The sequence below is a fragment of the Coregonus lavaretus genome (assembly GCF_964263955.1).
Source record: "Coregonus lavaretus genome assembly, contig: HAP1_SCAFFOLD_145, whole genome shotgun sequence".
NCBI lineage: Eukaryota > Metazoa > Chordata > Actinopteri > Salmoniformes > Salmonidae > Coregonus > Coregonus lavaretus.
In genome coordinates, this window is record NW_028165685.1 from 872712 (window position 1) to 894186 (window position 21475).

Sequence of the window (21475 nt, forward strand, 5' to 3'; positions counted from 1 at the left end):
TATAGACAGAAGCATGCTACATGGCAGACCAATCCCTCAGGTTATAGACAGAAGCATGCTACATGGCAGACCAATCCCTCAGGTTATAGACAGAAGCATGCTACATGGCAGACCAATCCCTCAGGTTATAGACAGAAGCGTGCTACATGGCAGACCAATCCCTCAGGTTATAGACAGAAGCGTGCTACATGGCAGACCAATCCCTCAGGTTATAGACAGCAGCATGCTACATGGCAGACCAATCCCTCAGGTTATAGACAGAAGCATGCTACATGGCAGACCAATCCCTCAGGTTATAGACAGAAGCGTGCTACATGGCAGACCAATCCCTCAGGTTATAGACAGCAGCATGCTACATGGCAGACCAATCCCTCAGGTTATAGACAGAAGCATGCTACATGGCAGACCAATCCCTCAGGTTATAGACAGCAGCATGCTACATGGCAGACCAATCCCTCAGGTTATAGACAGAAGCGTGCTACATGGCAGACCAATCCCTCAGGTTATAGACAGAAGCATGCTACATGGCAGACCAATCCCTCAGGTTATAGACAGCAGCGTGCTACATGGCAGACCAATCCCTCAGGTTATAGACAGCAGCGTGCTACATGGCAGACCAATCCCTCAGGTTATAGACAGAAGCGTGCTACATGGCAGACCAATCCCTCAGGTTATAGACAGAAGCATGCTACATGGCAGACCAATCCCTCAGGTTATAGACAGAAGCATGCTACATGGCAGACCAATCCCTCAGGTTATAGACAGAAGCATGCTACATGGCAGACCAATCCCTCAGGTTATAGACAGAAGCATGCTACATGGCAGACCAATCCCTCAGGTTATAGACAGAAGCATGCTACATGGCAGACCAATCCCTCAGGTTATAGACAGAAGCATGCTACATGGCAGACCAATCCCTCAGGTTATAGACAGAAGCGTGCTACATGGCAGACCAATCCCTCAGGTTATAGACAGAAGCATGCTACATGGCAGACCAATCCCTCAGGTTATAGACAGAAGCGTGCTACATGGCAGACCAATCCCTCAGGTTATAGACAGAAGCGTGCTACATGGCAGACCAATCCCTCAGGTTATAGACAGAAGCATGCTACATGGCAGACCAATCCCTCAGGTTATAGACAGAAGCGTGCTACATGGCAGACCAATCCCTCAGGTTATAGACAGAAGCGTGCTACATGGCAGACCAATCCCTCAGGTTATAGACAGAAGCATGCTACATGGCAGACCAATCCCTCAGGTTATAGACAGAAGCGTGCTACATGGCAGACCAATCCCAACTCATCTCTCGGCATGTCCAGCCTAACCATTATCTCAGCCAATCATGGCTAGCGGGAAGGTTCCTGTCTTTTTCCGTGGTTAAACCAATTAGGCTCGTAATTTAACAATTGTATTCGTATTTACAGATGGCATACAAGTTTGTTATTAAGGTACATGAAAGTTCACGTTCCAGAAGGCATTTCAGCCAAAAAACGCATTTGGATTTTTAGTGTGTGTGTGTACCTACCTATCTGTTGAGCTTGACAGTTACTATAACTGTAGTTATGTGGTGTGTGTGGGTGTGTGGTGTGTGTGGGTGTGTGGTGTGTGTGGGTGTATGGTGTGTGTGTGTGTGGTGTGTGTGGGTGTATGGTGTGTGTGGTGTGTATGGTGTGTAGTGTATGTACCTACCTGTCTGTTGAGCTTGACAGCCAGTATCGTGTTGCTGTAACTGTAGTTGCAGATCTCTGTTCCCTTCTTGAAGTGACAGACCTTCAGCTTCCTGGGAGCCTTCAGACTGACGATGGCCACCAGACTACTGCTAAACAGACGCTCTACAATACACACATCCTCCGTGTCCGCTGGGCGCACACACACACACACACACACACACCCCATTACTACCAAACAGTAATAGTAATATTATAGCACCCCCCATTACTAGCTTCCTGGGAGCCTTCAGACTGACGATGGCCACCAGACTACTGCTAAACAGACGCTCTACAATACACACATCCTCCGTGTCCGCTGGCGCACACACACACACACACCACACACACACACACACACACACACACACACACACACACCCCATTAATACCAAACAGTAGTTTGTTGCTACAACTTGATTGGAGTCCACCTGTGGTAAATTCAATTGATTGGACATGATTTGGAAAGGCACACACCTGTCTCTATATGTCAGAACAAAAACCAAGCCATGAGGTCGAAGGAATTGTCCGTAGAGCTCCGAGACAGGATTGTGTCGAGGCATAGATCTGGGGAAGGGTACCAAAACATTTCTGCAGCATTGAAGGTCACCAAGAACACAGTGGCGTCCATAATTCTTAAATGGAAGAAGTTTGGAACCACCAAGACTCTTCCTAGAGCTGGCCGCCTGGCCAAACTGGGCAATTGGGGGAGAAGAGCCTTGGTCAGGGAGTTGACCAAGAACCCGATGGCCACTCTGACAGAGCTCTAGAGTTCCTCTGTGGAGATGGGAGAACCTTCCAGAATGACAACCATCTCTGCAGCACTCCACCAATCAGGCCTTTATGGTAGAGTGGCCAGACGGAAGCCACTCCTCAGTAAAAGGCACATGACAGCCTGCTTGGAGTTTGCCAAAAGGCACCTAAAGACTCTCAGACCATGAGAAACAAGATTCTCTGGTCTGATGAAACCAAGATTGAACTCTTTGGCCTGAATGCCAAGCGTCACGTCTGGAGGAAACCTGGCACCATCCCTACGGTGAAGCATGTTGGTGGCAGCATCATGCTGTGGGGATGTTTTTCAGCAGCAGGAACTGGGAGACTAGTCAGGATCGAGGGAAAGATGAACGGAGCAAAGTACAGAGAGATCCTTGATGAAAACCTGCTCCAGAGCGCTCAGGATCTCAGACTGGGGCGAAGGTTCACCTTCCAACAGGACAACGACCCTAAGCACACAGCCAAGACAACGCAGGAGTGGCTTCGGGACAAGTCTCTGAATGTCCTTGAGTGGCCCAGCCAGAGCCCGGACTTGAACCCGATCTAACATCTCTGGAGAGACCTGAAAATAGCTGTGCAACGACGCTCCCCATCCAACCTGACAGAGCTTGAGAGGATCTGCAGAGAAGAATGGGAGAAACTCCCCAAATACAGGTGTGCCCAGCTTGTAGCGTCATACCCCAAGAAGACTCGAGGCTGTAATCGCTGCCAAAGGTGCTTCAACAAAGTACTGAGTAAATGGTCTTAATACTTATGTAAATGTCATATTTCCTTCTTTTTTTGTTGTTGTTATAAATTAGCAAACATTTATAAAAACCAGTTTCTGCTTTGTCATTATGGGGTATTGTGTATAGATTGATGAGGGGAAAAAGCAATTTAATCCATTTTAGAATAAGGCTGTAACGTAACAACATGTGGAATAAGTCAAGGGGTCTGAACACTTTCCGAATGCACTGTATATATATATTTAGTAAATATGTAGTCAGTCCATATTACAGTAATACTACATTCAGACTGATGGCTATGACTGTGTGCTATCTAGTAAGGGCAGGATTTCTATATAGTCCATATTGTAACCCTAACCCATTCCATATGATACTCACTACATTCAGACTGATGGCTATGACTGTGTACTATCTAGTAAGGGCAGGATTTCTATATAGTCCATATTGTAACCCTAACCCATTCCATATGATACTCACTACATTCAGACTGATGGCTATGACTGTGTACTATCTAGTAAGGGCAGGATTTCTATATAGTCCATATTGTAACCCTAACCCATTCCATATGATACTCACTACATTCAGACTGATGGCTATGACTGTGTGCTATCTAGTAAGGGCAGGATTTCTATATAGTCCATATTGTATCCCTAACCCATTCCATATGATACTCACTACATTCAGACTGATGGCTATGACTGTGTACTATCTAGTAAGGGTAGGATTTCTATATAGTCCATATTGTATCCCTAACCCATTCCATATGATACTCACTACATTCAGACTGATGGCTATGACTGTGTACTATCTAGTAAGGGTAGGATTTCTATATAGTCCATATTGTAACCCTAACCCATTCCATATGATACTCACTACATTCAGACTGATGGCTATGACTGTGTACTATCTAGTAAGGGCAGGATTTCTATATAGTCCATATTGTAACCCTAACCCATTCCATATGATACTCACTACATTCAGACTGATGGCTATGACTGTGTACTATCTAGTAAGGGCAGGATTTCTATATAGTCCATATTGTAACCCTAACCCATTCCATATGATACTCACTACATTCAGACTGATGGCTATGACTGTGTACTATCTAGTAAGGGCAGGATTTCTATATAGTCCATATTGTAACCCTAACCCATTCCATATGATACTCACTACATTCAGACTGATGGCTATGACTGTGTGCTATCTAGTAAGGGCAGGATTTCTATATAGTCCATATTGTAACCCTAACCCATTCCATATGATACTCACTACATTCAGACTGATGGCTATGACTGTGTGCTATCTAGTAAGGGCAGGATTTCTATATAGTCCATATTGTAACCCTAACCCATTCCATATGATACTCACTACATTCAGACTGATGGCTATGACTGTGTGCTATCTAGTAAGGGCAGGATTTCTATATAGTCCATATTGTAACCCTAACCCATTCCATATGATACTCACTACATTCAGACTGATGGCTATGACTGTGTGCTATCTAGTAAGGGCAGGATTTCTATATAGTCCATATTGTAACCCTAACCCATTCCATATGATACTCACTACATTCAGACTGATGGCTATGACTGTGTGCTATCTAGTAAGGGCAGGATTTCTATATAGTCCATATTGTAACCCTAACCCATTCCATATGATACTCACTACATTCAGACTGATGGCTATGACTGTGTACTATCTAGTAAGGGCAGGATTTCTATATAGTCCATATTGTAACCCTAACCCATTCCATATGATACTCACTACATTCAGACTGATGGCTATGACTGTGTGCTATCTAGTAAGGGCAGGATTTCTATATAGTCCATATTGTAACCCTAACCCATTCCATATGATACTCACTACATTCAGACTGATGGCTATGACTGTGTGCTATCTAGTAAGGGCAGGATTTCTATATAGTCCATATTGTAACCCTAACCCATTCCATATGATACTCACTACATTCAGACTGATGGCTATGACTGTGTGCTATCTAGTAAGGGCAGGATTTCTATATAGTCCATATTGTATCCCTAACCCATTCCATATGATACTCACTACATTCAGACTGATGGCTATGACTGTGTACTATCTAGTAAGGGCAGGATTTCTATATAGTCCATATTGTAACCCTAACCCATTCCATATGATACTCACTACATTCAGACTGATGGCTATGACTGTGTGCTATCTAGTAAGGGCAGGATTTCTATATAGTCCATATTGTAACCCTAACCCATTCCATATGATACTCACTACATTCAGACTGATGGCTATGACTGTGTGCTATCTAGTAAGGGCAGGATTTCTATATAGTCCATATTGTAACCCTAACCCATTCCATATGATACTCACTACATTCAGACTGATGGCTATGACTGTGTACTATCTAGTAAGGGCAGGATTTCTATATAGTCCATATTGTAACCCTAACCCATTCCATATGATACTCACTACATTCAGACTGATGGCTATGACTGTGTGCTATCTAGTAAGGGCAGGATTTCTATATAGTCCATATTGTATCCCTAACCCATTCCATATGATACTCACTACATTCAGACTGATGGCTATGACTGTGTGCTATCTAGTAAGGGCAGGATTTCTATATAGTCCATATTGTAACCCTAACCCATTCCATATGATACTCACTACATTCAGACTGATGGCTATGACTGTGTGCTATCTAGTAAGGGTAGGATTTCTATATAGTCCATATTGTAACCCTAACCCATTCCATATGATACTCACTACATTCAGACTGATGGCTATGACTGTGTGCTATCTAGTAAGGGCAGGATTTCTATATAGTCCATATTGTATCCCTAACCCATTCCATATGATACTCACTACATTCAGACTGATGGCTATGACTGTGTGCTATCTAGTAAGGGCAGGATTTCTATATAGTCCATATTGTAACCCTAACCCATTCCATATGATACTCACTACATTCAGACTGATGGCTATGACTGTGTGCTATCTAGTAAGGGTAGGATTTATATATAGTCCATATTGTAACCCTAACCCATTCCATATGATACTCACTACATTCAGACTGATGGCTATGACTGTGTGCTATCTAGTAAGGGTAGGATTTCTATATAGTCCATATTGTAACCCTAACCCATTCCATATGATACTCACTACATTCAGACTGATGGCTATGACTGTGTGCTATCTAGTAAGGGCAGGATTTCTATATAGTCCATATTGTATCCCTAACCCATTCCATATGATACTCACTACATTCAGACTGATGGCTATGACTGTGTGCTATCTAGTAAGGGTAGGATTTCTATATAGTCCATATTGTAACCCTAACCCATTCCATATGATACTCACTACATTCAGACTGATGGCTATGACTGTGTGCTATCTAGTAAGGGCAGGATTTCTATATAGTCCATATTGTATCCCTAACCCATTCCATATGATACTCACTACATTCAGACTGATGGCTATGACTGTGTGCTATCTAGTAAGGGCAGGATTTCTATATAGTCCATATTGTATCCCTAACCCATTCCATATGATACTCACTACATTCAGACTGATGGCTATGACTGTGTGCTATCTAGTAAGGGCAGGATTTCTATATAGTCCATATTGTAACCCTAACCCATTCCATATGATACTCACTACATTCAGACTGATGGCTATGACTGTGTACTATCTAGTAAGGGCAGGATTTCTATATAGTCCATATTGTAACCCTAACCCATTCCATATGATACTCACTACATTCAGACTGATGGCTATGACTGTGTACTATCTAGTAAGGGCAGGATTTCTATATAGTCCATATTGTATCCCTAACCCATTCCATATGATACTCACTACATTCAGACTGATGGCTATGACTGTGTACTATCTAGTAAGGGCAGGATTTCTATATAGTCCATATTGTAACCCTAACCCATTCCATATGATACTCACTACATTCAGACTGATGGCTATGACTGTGTGCTATCTAGTAAGGGCAGGATTTCTATATAGTCCATATTGTATCCCTAACCCATTCCATATGATACTCACTACATTCAGACTGATGGCTATGACTGTGTACTATCTAGTAAGGGCAGGATTTCTATATAGTCCATATTGTAACCCTAACCCATTCCATATGATACTCACTACATTCAGACTGATGGCTATGACTGTGTGCTATCTAGTAAGGGCAGGATTTCTATATAGTCCATATTGTATCCCTAACCCATTCCATATGATACTCACTACATTCAGACTGATGGCTATGACTGTGTACTATCTAGTAAGGGCAGGATTTCTATATAGTCCATATTGTAACCCTAACCCATTCCATATGATACTCACTACATTCAGACTGATGGCTATGACTGTGTGCTATCTAGTAAGGGCAGGATTTCTATATAGTCCATATTGTAACCCTAACCCATTCCATATGATACTCACTACATTCAGACTGATGGCTATGACTGTGTGCTATCTAGTAAGGGCAGGATTTCTATATAGTCCATATTGTAACCCTAACCCATTCCATATGATACTCACTACATTCAGACTGATGGCTATGACTGTGTGCTATCTAGTAAGGGCAGGATTTCTATATAGTCCATATTGTATCCCTAACCCATTCCATATGATACTCACTACATTCAGACTGATGGCTATGACTGTGTACTATCTAGTAAGGGTAGGATTTATATATAGTCCATATTGTAACCCTAACCCATTCCATATGATACTCACTACATTCAGACTGATGGCTATGACTGTGTGCTATCTAGTAAGGGCAGGATTTCTATATAGTCCATATTGTAACCCTAACCCATTCCATATGATACTCACTACATTCAGACTGATGGCTATGACTGTGTGCTATCTAGTAAGGGCAGGATTTCTATATAGTCCATATTGTAACCCTAACCCATTCCATATGATACTCACTACATTCAGACTGATGGCTATGACTGTGTGCTATCTAGTAAGGGCAGGATTTCTATATAGTCCATATTGTATCCCTAACCCATTCCATATGATACTCACTACATTCAGACTGATGGCTATGACTGTGTACTATCTAGTAAGGGCAGGATTTCTATATAGTCCATATTGTAACCCTAACCCATTCCATATGATACTCACTACATTCAGACTGATGGCTATGACTGTGTGCTATCTAGTAAGGGCAGGATTTCTATATAGTCCATATTGTAACCCTAACCCATTCCATATGATACTCACTACATTCAGACTGATGGCTATGACTGTGTGCTATCTAGTAAGGGCAGGATTTCTATATAGTCCATATTGTATACGTAGCCATTCCATATGATACTCACTACATTCATAAATCTGCTCCAACTTGTCCACAGACGATAGAGAGAAGAACTTGTAGCCTGATTTGGTTCCAACAGCTAAAGACCTGGAGAGAGGAGACACACACACACACACACACACACACACACACACACACAGACACAACACACACACAGACACACACACACACACACACACAGACACACACACACACAGACACACACACACACATACACAGACACACACACACACAGACACAGACACAGACACAGACACACACACACACACAGACACAGACACAGACACAGACACAGACATACACAGACACACACACACACACACACACACACACACACACACACACACACACACACACACACACAGACACAGACACAGACACAGACACACACAGACACACACACACACACAGACACACACACACACACACACACACACACACACACACACACATACACACGTTAGAACAGATCTAAGGACTTGATGGAGAGGGAGGGAGACCGAGGGAAGAGGGGGAGAGAGAGAGACCGAGGGAAGAGGGGGAGAGAGAGAGACCGAGGGAAGAGGGGGAGAGAGAGAGACCGAGGGAAGAGGGGGAGAGAGAGAGACCGAGGGAAGAGGGGGAGAGAGAGAGACCGAGGGAAGAGGGGGAGAGAGAGAGACCGAGGGAAGAGGGGGAGAGAGAGAGACCGAGGGAAGAGGGGGAGAGAGAGAGACCGAGGGAAGAGAGGGAGAGAGAGAGACCGAGGGAAGAGAGAGAGAGAGAGAGACCGAGGGAAGAGAGGGAGAGAGAGAGACCGAGGGAAGAGGGGGAGAGAGAGAGACCGAGGGAAGAGGGGGAGAGAGAGAGACCGAGGGAAGAGGGCCAGAGACGGGCTGGTGACACATATTTCATTTTTGGCCTTTGCCATTTTTATTAGGATCCCCATTAGCTGTTGCAAAAGCAGCAGCTACTCTTCCTGGGTTCCACACAAAACATGCCATAGAAGCTTACTGCCACCGGTCGGCCATATTGGGCACTCCCCAGTAGGAGCAGTCCTCCATAGAAGCTTCCTGCCAGCGGTCGGCCATATTGGGCACTCCCCAGTAGGAGCAGTCCTCCATAGAAGCTTACTGCCAGCGGTCGGCCATATTGGGCACTCCCCAGTAGGAGCAGTCCTCCATAGAAGCTTCCTGCCAGCGGCCGGCCATATTGGGCACTCCCCAGTAGGAGCAGTCCTCCATAGAAGCTTACTGCCACCGGTCGGCCATATTGGGCACTCCCCAGTAGGAGCAGTCCCCCATAGAAGCTTACTGCCACCGGTCGGCCATATTGGGCACTCCCCAGTAGGAGCAGTCCTCCATAGAAGCTTACTGCCACCGGTCGGCCATATTGGGCACTCCCCAGTAGGAGCAGTCCTCCATAGAAGCTTCCTGCCAGCGGTCGGCCATATTGGGCACTCCCCAGTAGGAGCAGTCCTCCATAGAAGCTTCCTGCCAGCGGTCGGCCATATTGGGCACTCCCCAGTAGGAGCAGTCCTCCATAGAAGCTTACTGCCACCGGTCGGCCATATTGGGCACTCCCCAGTAGGAGCAGTCCTCCATAGAAGCTTCCTGCCACCGGTCGGCCATATTGGGCACTCCCCAGTAGGAGCAGTCCTCCATAGAAGCTTCCTGCCACCGGTCGGCCATATTGGGCACTCCCCAGTAGGAGCAGTCCTCCATAGAAGCTTACTGCCACCGGTCGGCCATATTGGGCACTCCCCAGTAGGAGCAGTCCTCCATAGAAGCTTACTGCCACCGGTCGGCCATATTGGGCACTCCCCAGTAGGAGCAGTCCTCCATAGAAGCTTACTGCCACCGGTCGGCCATATTGGGCACTCCCCAGTAGGAGCAGTCCTCCATAGAAGCTTCCTGCCACCGGTCGGCCATATTGGGCACTCCCCAGTAGGAGCAGTCCTCCATAGAAGCTTACTGCCACCGGTCGGCCATATTGGGCACTCCCCAGTAGGAGCAGTCCTCCATAGAAGCTTCCTGCCACCGGTCGGCCATATTGGGCACTCCCCAGTAGGAGCAGTCCTCCATAGAAGCTTACTGCCACCGGTCGGCCATATTGGGCACTCCCCAGTAGGAGCAGTCCTCCATAGAAGCTTACTGCCACCGGTCGGCCATATTGGGCATTCCCCAGTAGGAGCAGTCCTCCATAGAAGCTTACTGCCAGCGGTCGGCCATATTGGGCACTCCCCAGTAGGAGCAGTCCTCCATAGAAGCTTCCTGCCAGCGGTCGGCCATATTGGGCACTCCCCAGTAGGAGCAGTCCTCCATAGAAGCTTACTGCCAGCGGTCGGCCATATTGGGCATTCCCCAGTAGGAGCAGTCCTCCATAGAAGCTTACTGCCACCGGTCGGCCATATTGGGCATTCCCCAGTAGGAGCAGTCCTCCATAGAAGCTTACTGCCACCGGTCGGCCATATTGGGCATTCCCCAGTAGGAGCAGTCCTCCATAGAAGCTTACTGCCACCGGTCGGCCATATTGGGCACTCCCCAGTAGGAGCAGTCCTCCATAGAAGCTTCCTGCCACCGGTCGGCCATATTGGGCACTCCCCAGTAGGAGCAGTCCTCCATAGAAGCTTCCTGCCACCGGTCGGCCATATTGGGCACTCCCCAGTAGGAGCAGTCCTCCATAGAAGCTTCCTGCCACCGGTCGGCCATATTGGGCACTCCCCAGTAGGAGCAGTCCTCCATAGAAGCTTCCTGCCACCGGTCGGCCATATTGGGCACTCCCCAGTAGGAGCAGTCCTCCATAGAAGCTTCCTGCCACCGGTCGGCCATATTGGGCACTCCCCAGTAGGAGCAGTCCTCCATAGAAGCTTACTGCCACCGGTCGGCCATATTGGGCATTCCCCAGTAGGAGCAGTCCTCCATAGAAGCTTCCTGCCACCGGTCGGCCATATTGGGCACTCCCCAGTAGGAGCAGTCCTCCATAGAAGCTTCCTGCCACCGGTCGGCCATATTGGGCACTCCCCAGTAGGAGCAGTCCTCCATAGAAGCTTCCTGCCACCGGTCGGCCATATTGGGCACTCCCCAGTAGGAGCAGTCCTCCATAGAAGCTTACTGCCACCGGTCGGCCATATTGGGCATTCCCCAGTAGGAGCAGTCCTCCATAGAAGCTTCCTGCCACCGGTCGGCCATATTGGGCACTCCCCAGTAGGAGCAGTCCTCCATAGAAGCTTACTGCCAGCGGTCGGCCATATTGGGCACTCCCCAGTAGGAGCAGTCCTCCATAGAAGCTTACTGCCAGCGGTCGGCCATATTGGGCAATCCCCAGTAGGAGCAGTCCTCCATAGAAGCTTCCTGCCACCGGTCGGCCATATTGGGCACTCCCCAGTAGGAGCAGTCCTCCATAGAAGCTTCCTGCCACCGGTCGGCCATATTGGGCACTCCCCAGTAGGAGCAGTCCTCCATAGAAGCTTAACCAGTCGGCCATATTGGGCACTCCCCAGTAGGAGCAGTCCTCCATAGAAGCTTCCTGCCACCGGTCGGCCATATTGGGCACTCCCCAGTAGGAGCAGTCCTCCATAGAAGCTTACTGCCAGCGGTCGGCCATATTGGGCAATCCCCAGTAGGAGCAGTCCTCCATAGAAGCTTCCTGCCACCGGTCGGCCATATTGGGCACTCCCCAGTAGGAGCAGTCCTCCATAGAAGCTTCCTGCCACCGGTCGGCCATATTGGGCACTCCCCAGTAGGAGCAGTCCTCCATAGAAGCTTAACCAGTCGGCCATATTGGGCACTCCCCAGTAGGAGCAGTCCTCCATAGAAGCTTCCTGCCACCGGTCGGCCATATTGGGCACTCCCCAGTAGGAGCAGTCCTCCATAGAAGCTTCCTGCCACCGGTCGGCCATATTGGGCACTCCCCAGTAGGAGCAGTCCTCCATAGAAGCTTACTGCCACCGGTCGGCCATATTGGGCACTCCCCAGTAGGAGCAGTCCTCCATAGAAGCTTACTGCCAGCGGTCGGCCATATTGGGCACTCCCCAGTAGGAGCAGTCCTCCATAGAAGCTTACTGCCACCGGTCGGCCATATTGGGCACTCCCCAGTAGGAGCAGTCCTCCATAGAAGCTTCCTGCCACCGGTCGGCCATATTGGGCACTCCCCAGTAGGAGCAGTCCTCCATAGAAGCTTCCTGCCACCGGTCGGCCATATTGGGCACTCCCCAGTAGGAGCAGTCCTCCATAGAAGCTTACTGCCACCGGTCGGCCATATTGGGCACTCCCCAGTAGGAGCAGTCCTCCATAGAAGCTTCATGCCAGCGGTCGGCCATATTGGGCACTCCCCAGTAGGAGCAGTCCTCCATAGAAGCTTCCTGCCACCGGTCGGCCATATTGGGCACTCCCCAGTAGGAGCAGTCCTCCATAGAAGCTTCCTGCCACCGGTCGGCCATATTGGGCACTCCCCAGTAGGAGCAGTCCTCCATAGAAGCTTCCTGCCACCGGTCGGCCATATTGGGCACTCCCCAGTAGGAGCAGTCCTCCATAGGAATTCTACAGTATTTCAATTAAAGGTTTCAAGGACTAAATTACATGTGTTTAAGTATTTGTTGTTGTTGTAGTGGGGACAGTAACATTAGAACTTTCCAAAAATTACACTTTAAAGGAAAATGTTTATATATTTTTTCATTTGTATGTTTAGCTCACATAATACTGTGTAATTTAAAAGTATGCATTAAGGTGTCTGTAATAGAATAAACGTGGCAAAAGCAAAATGTAGACATTAATAAATGCATTTTATATACCTTCCCAAATATTTTTTTACAATGGCGGGGGAGTGCCAAGATGGCGGCGTGGTGGCGTCAAAACAGCGCCCAGTGTCAGTCATCTAGTGTATATATAAATCAGACACAAACCGCATGTCGAGGCATGAGAGAGGAATGTAGACAACAACAACGACTAGGGATAGAATTGGTGAAAGTTTGCCTCGTCTACTTTGAAAAACTAGTCAAATGATTTCGTCAGACAGCTCTGCAGCATACTTAGGCAGGCTAGCTAAAGGCAATACAGTCTGGGGAGAACAGAGATAACGTTAGATGGTTGTCAGGCTGGCTGCTACTGCCTGAGCAGATATGATGACTTTAAGGAATTAAAAATTATAGAGTCAACAAATAAAACGAAGTAATATACACAACTTAAATATTTGATCATTTAATAGTAATTTCCTATTTTTCTATGTGAACCTGACAGAGACAATGGAATATTTTCAATGTTTTGGCAATTGAATGTCCACTATTTTTGGCTTTGGCATTTCAATTAAAAAGCGCTAATCATTTTGTCATTATTTCATAATGAATTTAATGTTTAAAAAAAGAATCGAAACCCGTTATTTTTTTTAAAATAATGAACCGAAACGACCTAAAAAAGCACTAATCGTTCAGCACTAGTGCATACGCATGGTCTAAAGTTTACGGGAGGATAAGCACATTCTCAAGTCAAGTTCAGTTTTGCGACTTTTGCATGAAAACTGGCGCATATTCTGAGCATACGGAGCGTTTATAAACGAGGGCCCATGTGAATGGTAGCTTCAATGATAGCTTTCTGGGCAGAGATGAGATCGGCATATTCATCGTCTCCGTTTGCCCAGATATTGGTTCAGCTTTTAATAAACTATCATATTATTGTTCCCCTCGCCTTGTTGTGTTAAACTAGCTCACTAACGGTCTATGCTTCTGGCTTTATCCAGACACTTTCGCTAACGACATGGATGCTATCTAGCTAGCTATAGTAGGAAATGTGCAACGTGATCAGACAGCTTGTCAGTTAGCTAACTAGCATCTCTCTCCATCGAGATACAGATGGCTGAGACCCCTTCAACTACTCGATAGAAAACGTTAAAACCTCTGCGAGTCTCATGTAACCATTAGGCCACCCTCTCCCCTTCCCCCCCGGCCTTCCTTACGTGTTGTCCTGGTTAAAGTTGGCGAAGAGGAGCTGGCTACAGCCGGCCTCCCCGCTCTGACTAGCCAAGTTCATGGGCCCGGCACCATCTAATCAAGCCTCGGGAGAAAGCAGCAGTCGGGTAGGTTGTGGATAGTAACTGGGTAAGAATGAAGTTTTGCCTGTATTCATGGAGCCATCTCGCTCGTCTCTTCCCTTCTTCCAACGATTGTTGTTGTTTTTCTCAGTCACTGTTGCCCGCTCTCTCTGCGCATGGGCGGTGACGGCTCACTGTTGCTCTCTCTGCGCATGGGCGGTGACGGCTCACTGTTGCTCTTTCTGCGCATGGGCGGTGACGGCTCACTGTTGCGCTCTCTGCGCATGGGCGGTGACGGCTCACTGTTGCGCTCTCTGCGCATGGGCGGTGACGGCTCACTGTTGCTCTCTCTGCGCATGGGCGGTGACGGCTCACTGTTGCTCTTTCTGCGCATGGGCGGTGACGGCTCACTGTTGCGCTCTCTGCGCATGGGCGGTGACGGCTCACTGTTGCGCTCTCTCTGCGCATGGGCGGTGACAGCGTCGCGCGACAGCTTTTTAAAGGGACCGTACTCCCATTTCAAAGGTTTGGTTTACGGTTGTAAGTGAGATCCTATTGGAGCGTTCTAGCATTTATTTGCAGATTTCCGTTTGGGAACGACTAGTTTGTGAAGTAAGCGTGTGCAATTACTCACTCCTCCTAAACAACGCAGTTTTTAGAAACCTTGGCAAAGGGTAAAGTCTACAAAACGCAGTCCGCTCTTTTTGTTATAGATTATAGTTTTGGAAACAGAATACTCTATGAAAATTAAATCTTTAATCGATTAGAACATTTGCAGAATGTCAGCCCAAATCCATTGTTCTCCCACTGCCGGCCACTGTGCTTCCTCCCATCACCATGTTTGGTAGGAAGAGGAAACGCCAACCTGATGCTTCATATTTATACATCCGGTGAAATATCTGGCTCAAATCAAATGTTATTTGTCACATGCGCCGAATACAACAGCTGTAGACCTTACAGTGAAATGCTTACTGACAAGGCCTTAACCAACGATGCAGTTTTAAGAAAAATAAGTGTTCAGTAAACAACAGATAAGTAAAAAATAAAAGCAGTAAAATAACAGTAGGGAGGGTATATACAGGGGGTACCGGAACAGAGTCAATATACAGGCTATATACAGGGGTTACCGGTACAGAGTCAATATACAGGCTATATACAGGGGTTACCGGTACAGAGTCAATATACAGGCTATATACAGGGGTTACCGGTACAGAGTCAATATACAGGCTATATACAGGGGGTACCGGAACAGAGTCAATATACAGGCTATATACAGGGGTTACCGGTACAGAGTCAATATACAGGCTATATACAGCTATATACAGGGGGTACCGGTACAGAGTCAATATACAGGCTATATACAGGGGTACCAGTACAGAGTCAATATACAGGCTATATACAGGGGGTACCGGAACAGAGTCAATATACAGGCTATATACAGGGGGTACCGGAACAGAGTCAATATACAGGCTATATACAGGGGGTACCGGTACAGAGTCAATATACAGGCTATATACAGGGGGTACCGGTACAGAGTCAATATACAGGCTATATACAGGGGGTACCAGTACATAGTCAATATACAGGCTATATACAGGGGGTACCGGTACAGAGTCAATATACAGGCTATATACAGGGGGTACCGGTACAGAGTCAATATACAGGCTATATACAGGGGGTACCGGTACAGAGTCAATATACAGGCTATATACAGGGGGTACCGGTACAGAGTCAATATACAGGCTATATACAGGGGGTACCGGTACAGAGTCAATATACAGGCTATATACAGCTATATACAGGGGGTACCGGTACAGAGTCAATGTGTAATAACAGTAGGGAGGCTATATACAGGGGGTACCGGGACAGAGTCAATGTGTAATAACAGTAGAGGCTATATACAGGGGGTACCGGTACAGAGTCAATGTGTAATAACAGTAGGGAGGCTATATACAGGGGGTACCGGGACAGAGTCAATGTGTAATAACAGTAGAGGCTATATACAGGGGGTACCGGGACAGAGTCAATGTGTAATAACAGTAGGGAGGCTATATACAGGGGGTACCGGGACAGAGTCAATGTGTAATAACAGTAGAGGCTATATACAGGGGGTACCGGTACAGAGTCAATGTGTAATAACAGTAGCGAGGCTATATACAGGGGGTACCGGGACAGAGTCAATGTGCGGGAGCACCAGTTAGTCGAGGTAATTGACGTAATATGTACATGTAGTCTGCTAAATGACTAAAATGTAAATGTAAAATGTAGGTATAGTTAAAGTAACTATGCATAGATAATAAACAGAGTAGCAGCAGCGTAAAAGAGTGGGTTGGGGGTGGGGTGTGGGGGACAATGCAAATAGTCCGGGTAACCATTTGATTAGCTGTTCAGGAGTCTTATGGCTTGGGGGTAGAAGCTGTTAAGAAGCCTTTTGGACCTAGACTTGGCGCTCAGGTACCGCTTGCCGTGCGGTAGCAGAGAGAACAGTCTATGACTAGGGTGGCTGGAGTCTTTGACAATTTTCAGGGCCTTCCTCTGACACCGCCTGGTATAGAGGTCCTGGATGGCAGGAAGCTTGGCCCCAGTGATGTACTGGGCCGTACGCACTACCCTCTGTAGTGCCTTGCTGTCGGAGGCCGAGCAGTTGCCATACCAGGCGGTGATGCAACCAGTCAGGATGCTCTCGATGGTGCAGCTGTAGAACGTTTTGAGGATCTGAGGACCCATGCCAAATCTTTTCAGTCTCCTGAGGGGGAATAGGCTTTGTTGTGCCCTATTCACGACTGTCTTGGTGTGTTTGGACCATGATAGTTTGTTGGTGATGTGGACACCAAGGAACTTGAAGCTCTCAACCTGCTCCACTACAGCCCCGTCGATGAGAATGGGGGCGTGCTCGGTATTTCGTTTCCTGTAGTCCACAATCATCTCCTTTGTCTTGGTCACGTTGAGGGAGAGGTTGTTATCCTGGCACCACACGGCCAGGTCTCTGACCTCCTCCCTATAGGCTGTCTCGTCGTTGTCTGTGATCAGGCCTACCACTGTTGTGTCGTCGGCAAACTTAATGATTGTGTTGGAGTCTTGCCTGGCCATGCAGTCATGGGTGAACAGGGAGTACAGTAGGGGGCTGAGCACGCACCCCTGAGGGGCCCCCGTGTTGAGAATCAGTGTGGCAGATGTGTTGTTACCTACCCTTACCACCTGGGGGCGGCCCGTCAGGAAGTCCAGGATCCAGTTGCAGAGGGAGGTGTTTAGTCCCAGGGTCCTTAGCTTAGTGATGAGCTTTGAGGGCACTATGGTGTTGAATGCTGAGCTGTAGTCAATGAATAGCATTCTCACGTAGGTGTTCCTTTTGTCCAGGTGGGAAAGGGCAGTGTGGAGTGCAATAGAGATTGCATAATCTGTGCATCTGTTGGGGCGGTATGTAAATTGGAGTGGGTCTAGGGTTTCTGGGATAATGGTGTTGATGTGAGCCATGACCAGCCTTTCAAAGCACTTCATGGCTACAGACGTGAGTGCTACGGGTCTGTAGTCATTTAGGCAGGTTACCTTGGTGTTCTTGGGCACAGGGACTATGGTGGTCTGCTTGAAACATGTTGGTATTACAGACTCAGTCAAGGGCAAGTTGAAAATATCAGTGAAGACACTTGCCAGTTGGTCAGCGCATGCTCGGAGTACGTGTCCTGGTAATCTGTCTGAATGTTGACCTGTTTAAAAGTCTTACTCACATCGGCTACGGAGAGCGTGATCACACAGTCGTCTGGAACAGTTGATGCTCTCATGCATGCTTCAGTGTTGCTTGCCTCAAACGAGCGTAGAAGTGATCTAGCTCGTCTGGTAGGGAAGCGGCTGTGCTTCCCTATGTAGTCTGTAAAAGTTTTCAAGCCCTGCCACATCTGACGAGCGTTGGAGCCGGTGTAGTAGGATTCAATCTTAGTCCTGTATTGACTCTTTGCCTGTTTGATGGTTCGTCGGAGGGCATAGCAGGATTTCTTATAAGCGTCCGGGTTAGAGTCCCGCTCCTTGAAAGTGGCAGCTCTACCCTTTAGCTCAGTGCGGATGTTTCCTGTAATCCATGGCTTCTGGTTGGGGTATGTACGTACGGTCACTGTGAGGACGACGTCATCGATGCACTTATTGATGAAGCCAGTGACTGATGTGGTGTACTCCTCAATGCTATCTGAAGAATCCCAGAACATTTTCCAGTCTGTGCTAGCAAAACAGTCCTGTAGCTTAGCATCTGCGTCATCTGACCACTTTTTTATTAACCACTGGTGCTTCCTGCTTTAGTTTTTGCTTGTAAGCAGGAATCAGGAGGATAGAGTTATGGTCAGATTTGCCAAATGGAGGGCGAGGGAGAGCTTTGTATGCGTCTCTGTGTGTGGAGTAAAGGTGGTCTAGAGTTTTTTTTCCTCTGGTTGCACATTTAACATGCTGGTAGAAATGAGGTAGAACGGATTTAAGTTTCCCTGCATTAATGTCCCCGGCCACTAGGAGCGCTGCCTCTGGATGAGCGTTTTCCTGCTTAGTTATGGCCTCATACAGCTCATTGAGTGCAATCTTAATGCCAGCATCGGTTTGTGGTGGTAAATAGACAGCTATGAAAAATATAGATAACTCTCTTGGTAAATAGTGTGTTCTACAGCTTATCATAAGATACTCTACCTCAGGCGAGCAAAACCTCGAGACTTCCTTAGTATTAGATTTTGTGCACCAGCTGTTGTTTACAAATATACACAGACCACCACCCCTTGTCTTACCGGAGTCAGCCGTTCTATCCTGCCGATGTAGCGTATAGCCCGCTAGCTGTATGTTGTCCATGTCGTTGTTCAGCCACGACTCGGTGAAACATAAGATATTACAGTTTTTAATGTCCCGTTGGTAGGATAACCGTAATCTTAGGTCATCCAATTTATTTTCAAATGATTGAACGTTGGCTAATAGGATTGATGGTAGAGGCAGTTTACTCGCTCGCCGTCGGATCCTTACAAGGCACCCCGACCTATGTCCACGATATCTCCGTCTCTTACTCATGCGAATGACGGGGATTTGGGCCTTGTTGGGTGTCTGTAGGATATCCTTCGCGGCCTCCTCGTTGAAGAAAAAATCTTCGTCCAATACGAGGTGAGTAATCGCTGTCCTGATATCCAGAAGCTCTTTTTCGGTCGTAAGAGACGGTGGCAGAAACATTATGTACAAAATAAGTTCCAAATAATAATGTTTCTCATTGTTCTATCAGTGGATATATATTATATATATATTATTGATATTCTACTGTGCTTGTCACCAGGAGAGGGGGCAGTCTGACAACATACATTTTCATAATTTCAGACACTGAGGTATGAACTGGAGACTGCGTCCAAGATGTCCGCCCGTTGTTGTCAAGGTATGTATTCAAATCAAATCATATTTGTCATATTCCCTGAATACAACAGGTGTAGACCTTACTGTGAAATGCTTACTTACCCTTAACCAACAATGCAAAAAAATATATAAAGTAAGAAAAATTTTGCTAAATAAACGAAAGGACAAAATGGTAACCCAATAAAATAATGAGGCTATATACTGGGGGTACCGGTACTGAGTCAATGTGCTGGGGCACCGGTTAGTCAAGGTAATAATGAGGCTATATACAGGGGGTACCGGTACCAAGTCAATGTGTGGGGGTACAGGTTAGTCAAGATAATAATGAGGCTATATACAGGGGGTACCGGTACCTAGTCAATGTGTGGGGGTACAGGTTAGTCAAGATAATAATGAGGCTATATACAGGGGGTACCGGTACCAAGTCAATGTGTGGGGGTACAGGTTAGTCCAGGTAATAATGAGGCTATATACAGGGGGTACCGGTACTGAGTCAATGTGTGGGGGTACAGGTTAGCCAAGATAATAATGAGGCTATATACAGTGGGGGAAAAAAGTATTTAGTCAGCCACCAATTGTGCAAGTTCTCCCACTTAAAAAGATGAGAGAGGCCTGTAATTTTCATCATAGGTACACGTCAACTATGACAGACAAATTGAGGAAAAAAAATCCAGAAAATCACATTGTAGGATTTTTAATGAATTTATTTGCAAATTATGGTGGCAAATAAGTATTTGGTCACCTACAAACAAGCAAGATTTCTGGCTCTCACAGACCTGTAACTTCTTCTTTAAGAGGCTCCTCTGTCCTCCACTCGTTACCTGTATTAATGGCACCTGTTTGAACTTGTTATCAGTATAAAAGACACCTGTCCACAACCTCAAACAGTCACACTCCAAACTCCACTATGGCCAAGACCAAAGAGCTGTCAAAGGACACCAGAAACAAAATTGTAGACCTGCACCAGGCTGGGAAGACTGAATCTGCAATAGGTAAGCAGCTTGGTTTGAAGAAATCAACTGTGGGAGCAATTATTAGGAAATGGAAGACATACAAGACCACTGATAATCTCCCTCGATCTGGGGCTCCACGCAAGATCTCACCCCGTGGGGTCAAAATGATCACAAGAACGGTGAGCAAAAATCCCAGAACCACACGGGGGGACCTAGTGAATGACCTGCAGAGAGCTGGGACCAAAGTAACAAAGCCTACCATCAGTAACACACTACGCCGCCAGGGACTAAAATCCTGCAGTGCCAGACGTGTCCCCCTGCTTAAGCCAGTACATGTCCAGGCCCGTCTGAAGTTTGCTAGAGTGCATTTGGATGATCCAGAAGAGGATTGGGAGAATGTCATATGGTCAGATGAAACCAAAATAGAACTTTTTGGTAAAAACTCAACTCGTCGTGTTTGGAGGACAAAGAATGCTGAGTTGCATCCAAAGAACACCATACCTACTGTGAAGCATGGGGGTGGAAACATCATGCTTTGGGGCTGTTTTTCTGCAAAGGGACCAGGACGACTGATCCGTGTAAAGGAAAGAATGAATGGGGCCATGTATCGTGAGATTTTGAGTGAAAACC

The 21475-nt window shown here is 46.7% G+C and overlaps 1 protein-coding gene across 1 annotated transcript in view; it reads right to left on the reverse strand.

Annotated features, from left to right (window-relative positions):
- Nucleotides 1-14716, reverse strand: part of LOC311115612 (WD repeat domain phosphoinositide-interacting protein 2) — a 37860-nt gene extending 23144 nt beyond the window's left edge. The window contains exons 1-3 of the mRNA XM_084190771.1: nucleotides 14457-14716; nucleotides 8533-8615; nucleotides 1690-1859 (exon numbers count right to left, since the gene is read on the reverse strand). Coding sequence (XP_084046897.1) covers nucleotides 1690-1859; nucleotides 8533-8615; nucleotides 14457-14530 — 327 coding nt within the window. The 5' untranslated portion in view covers nucleotides 14531-14716. The remainder of the gene's footprint in view (nucleotides 1-1689; nucleotides 1860-8532; nucleotides 8616-14456) is intronic.
- Nucleotides 14717-21475: the final 6759 nt, after the last annotated feature.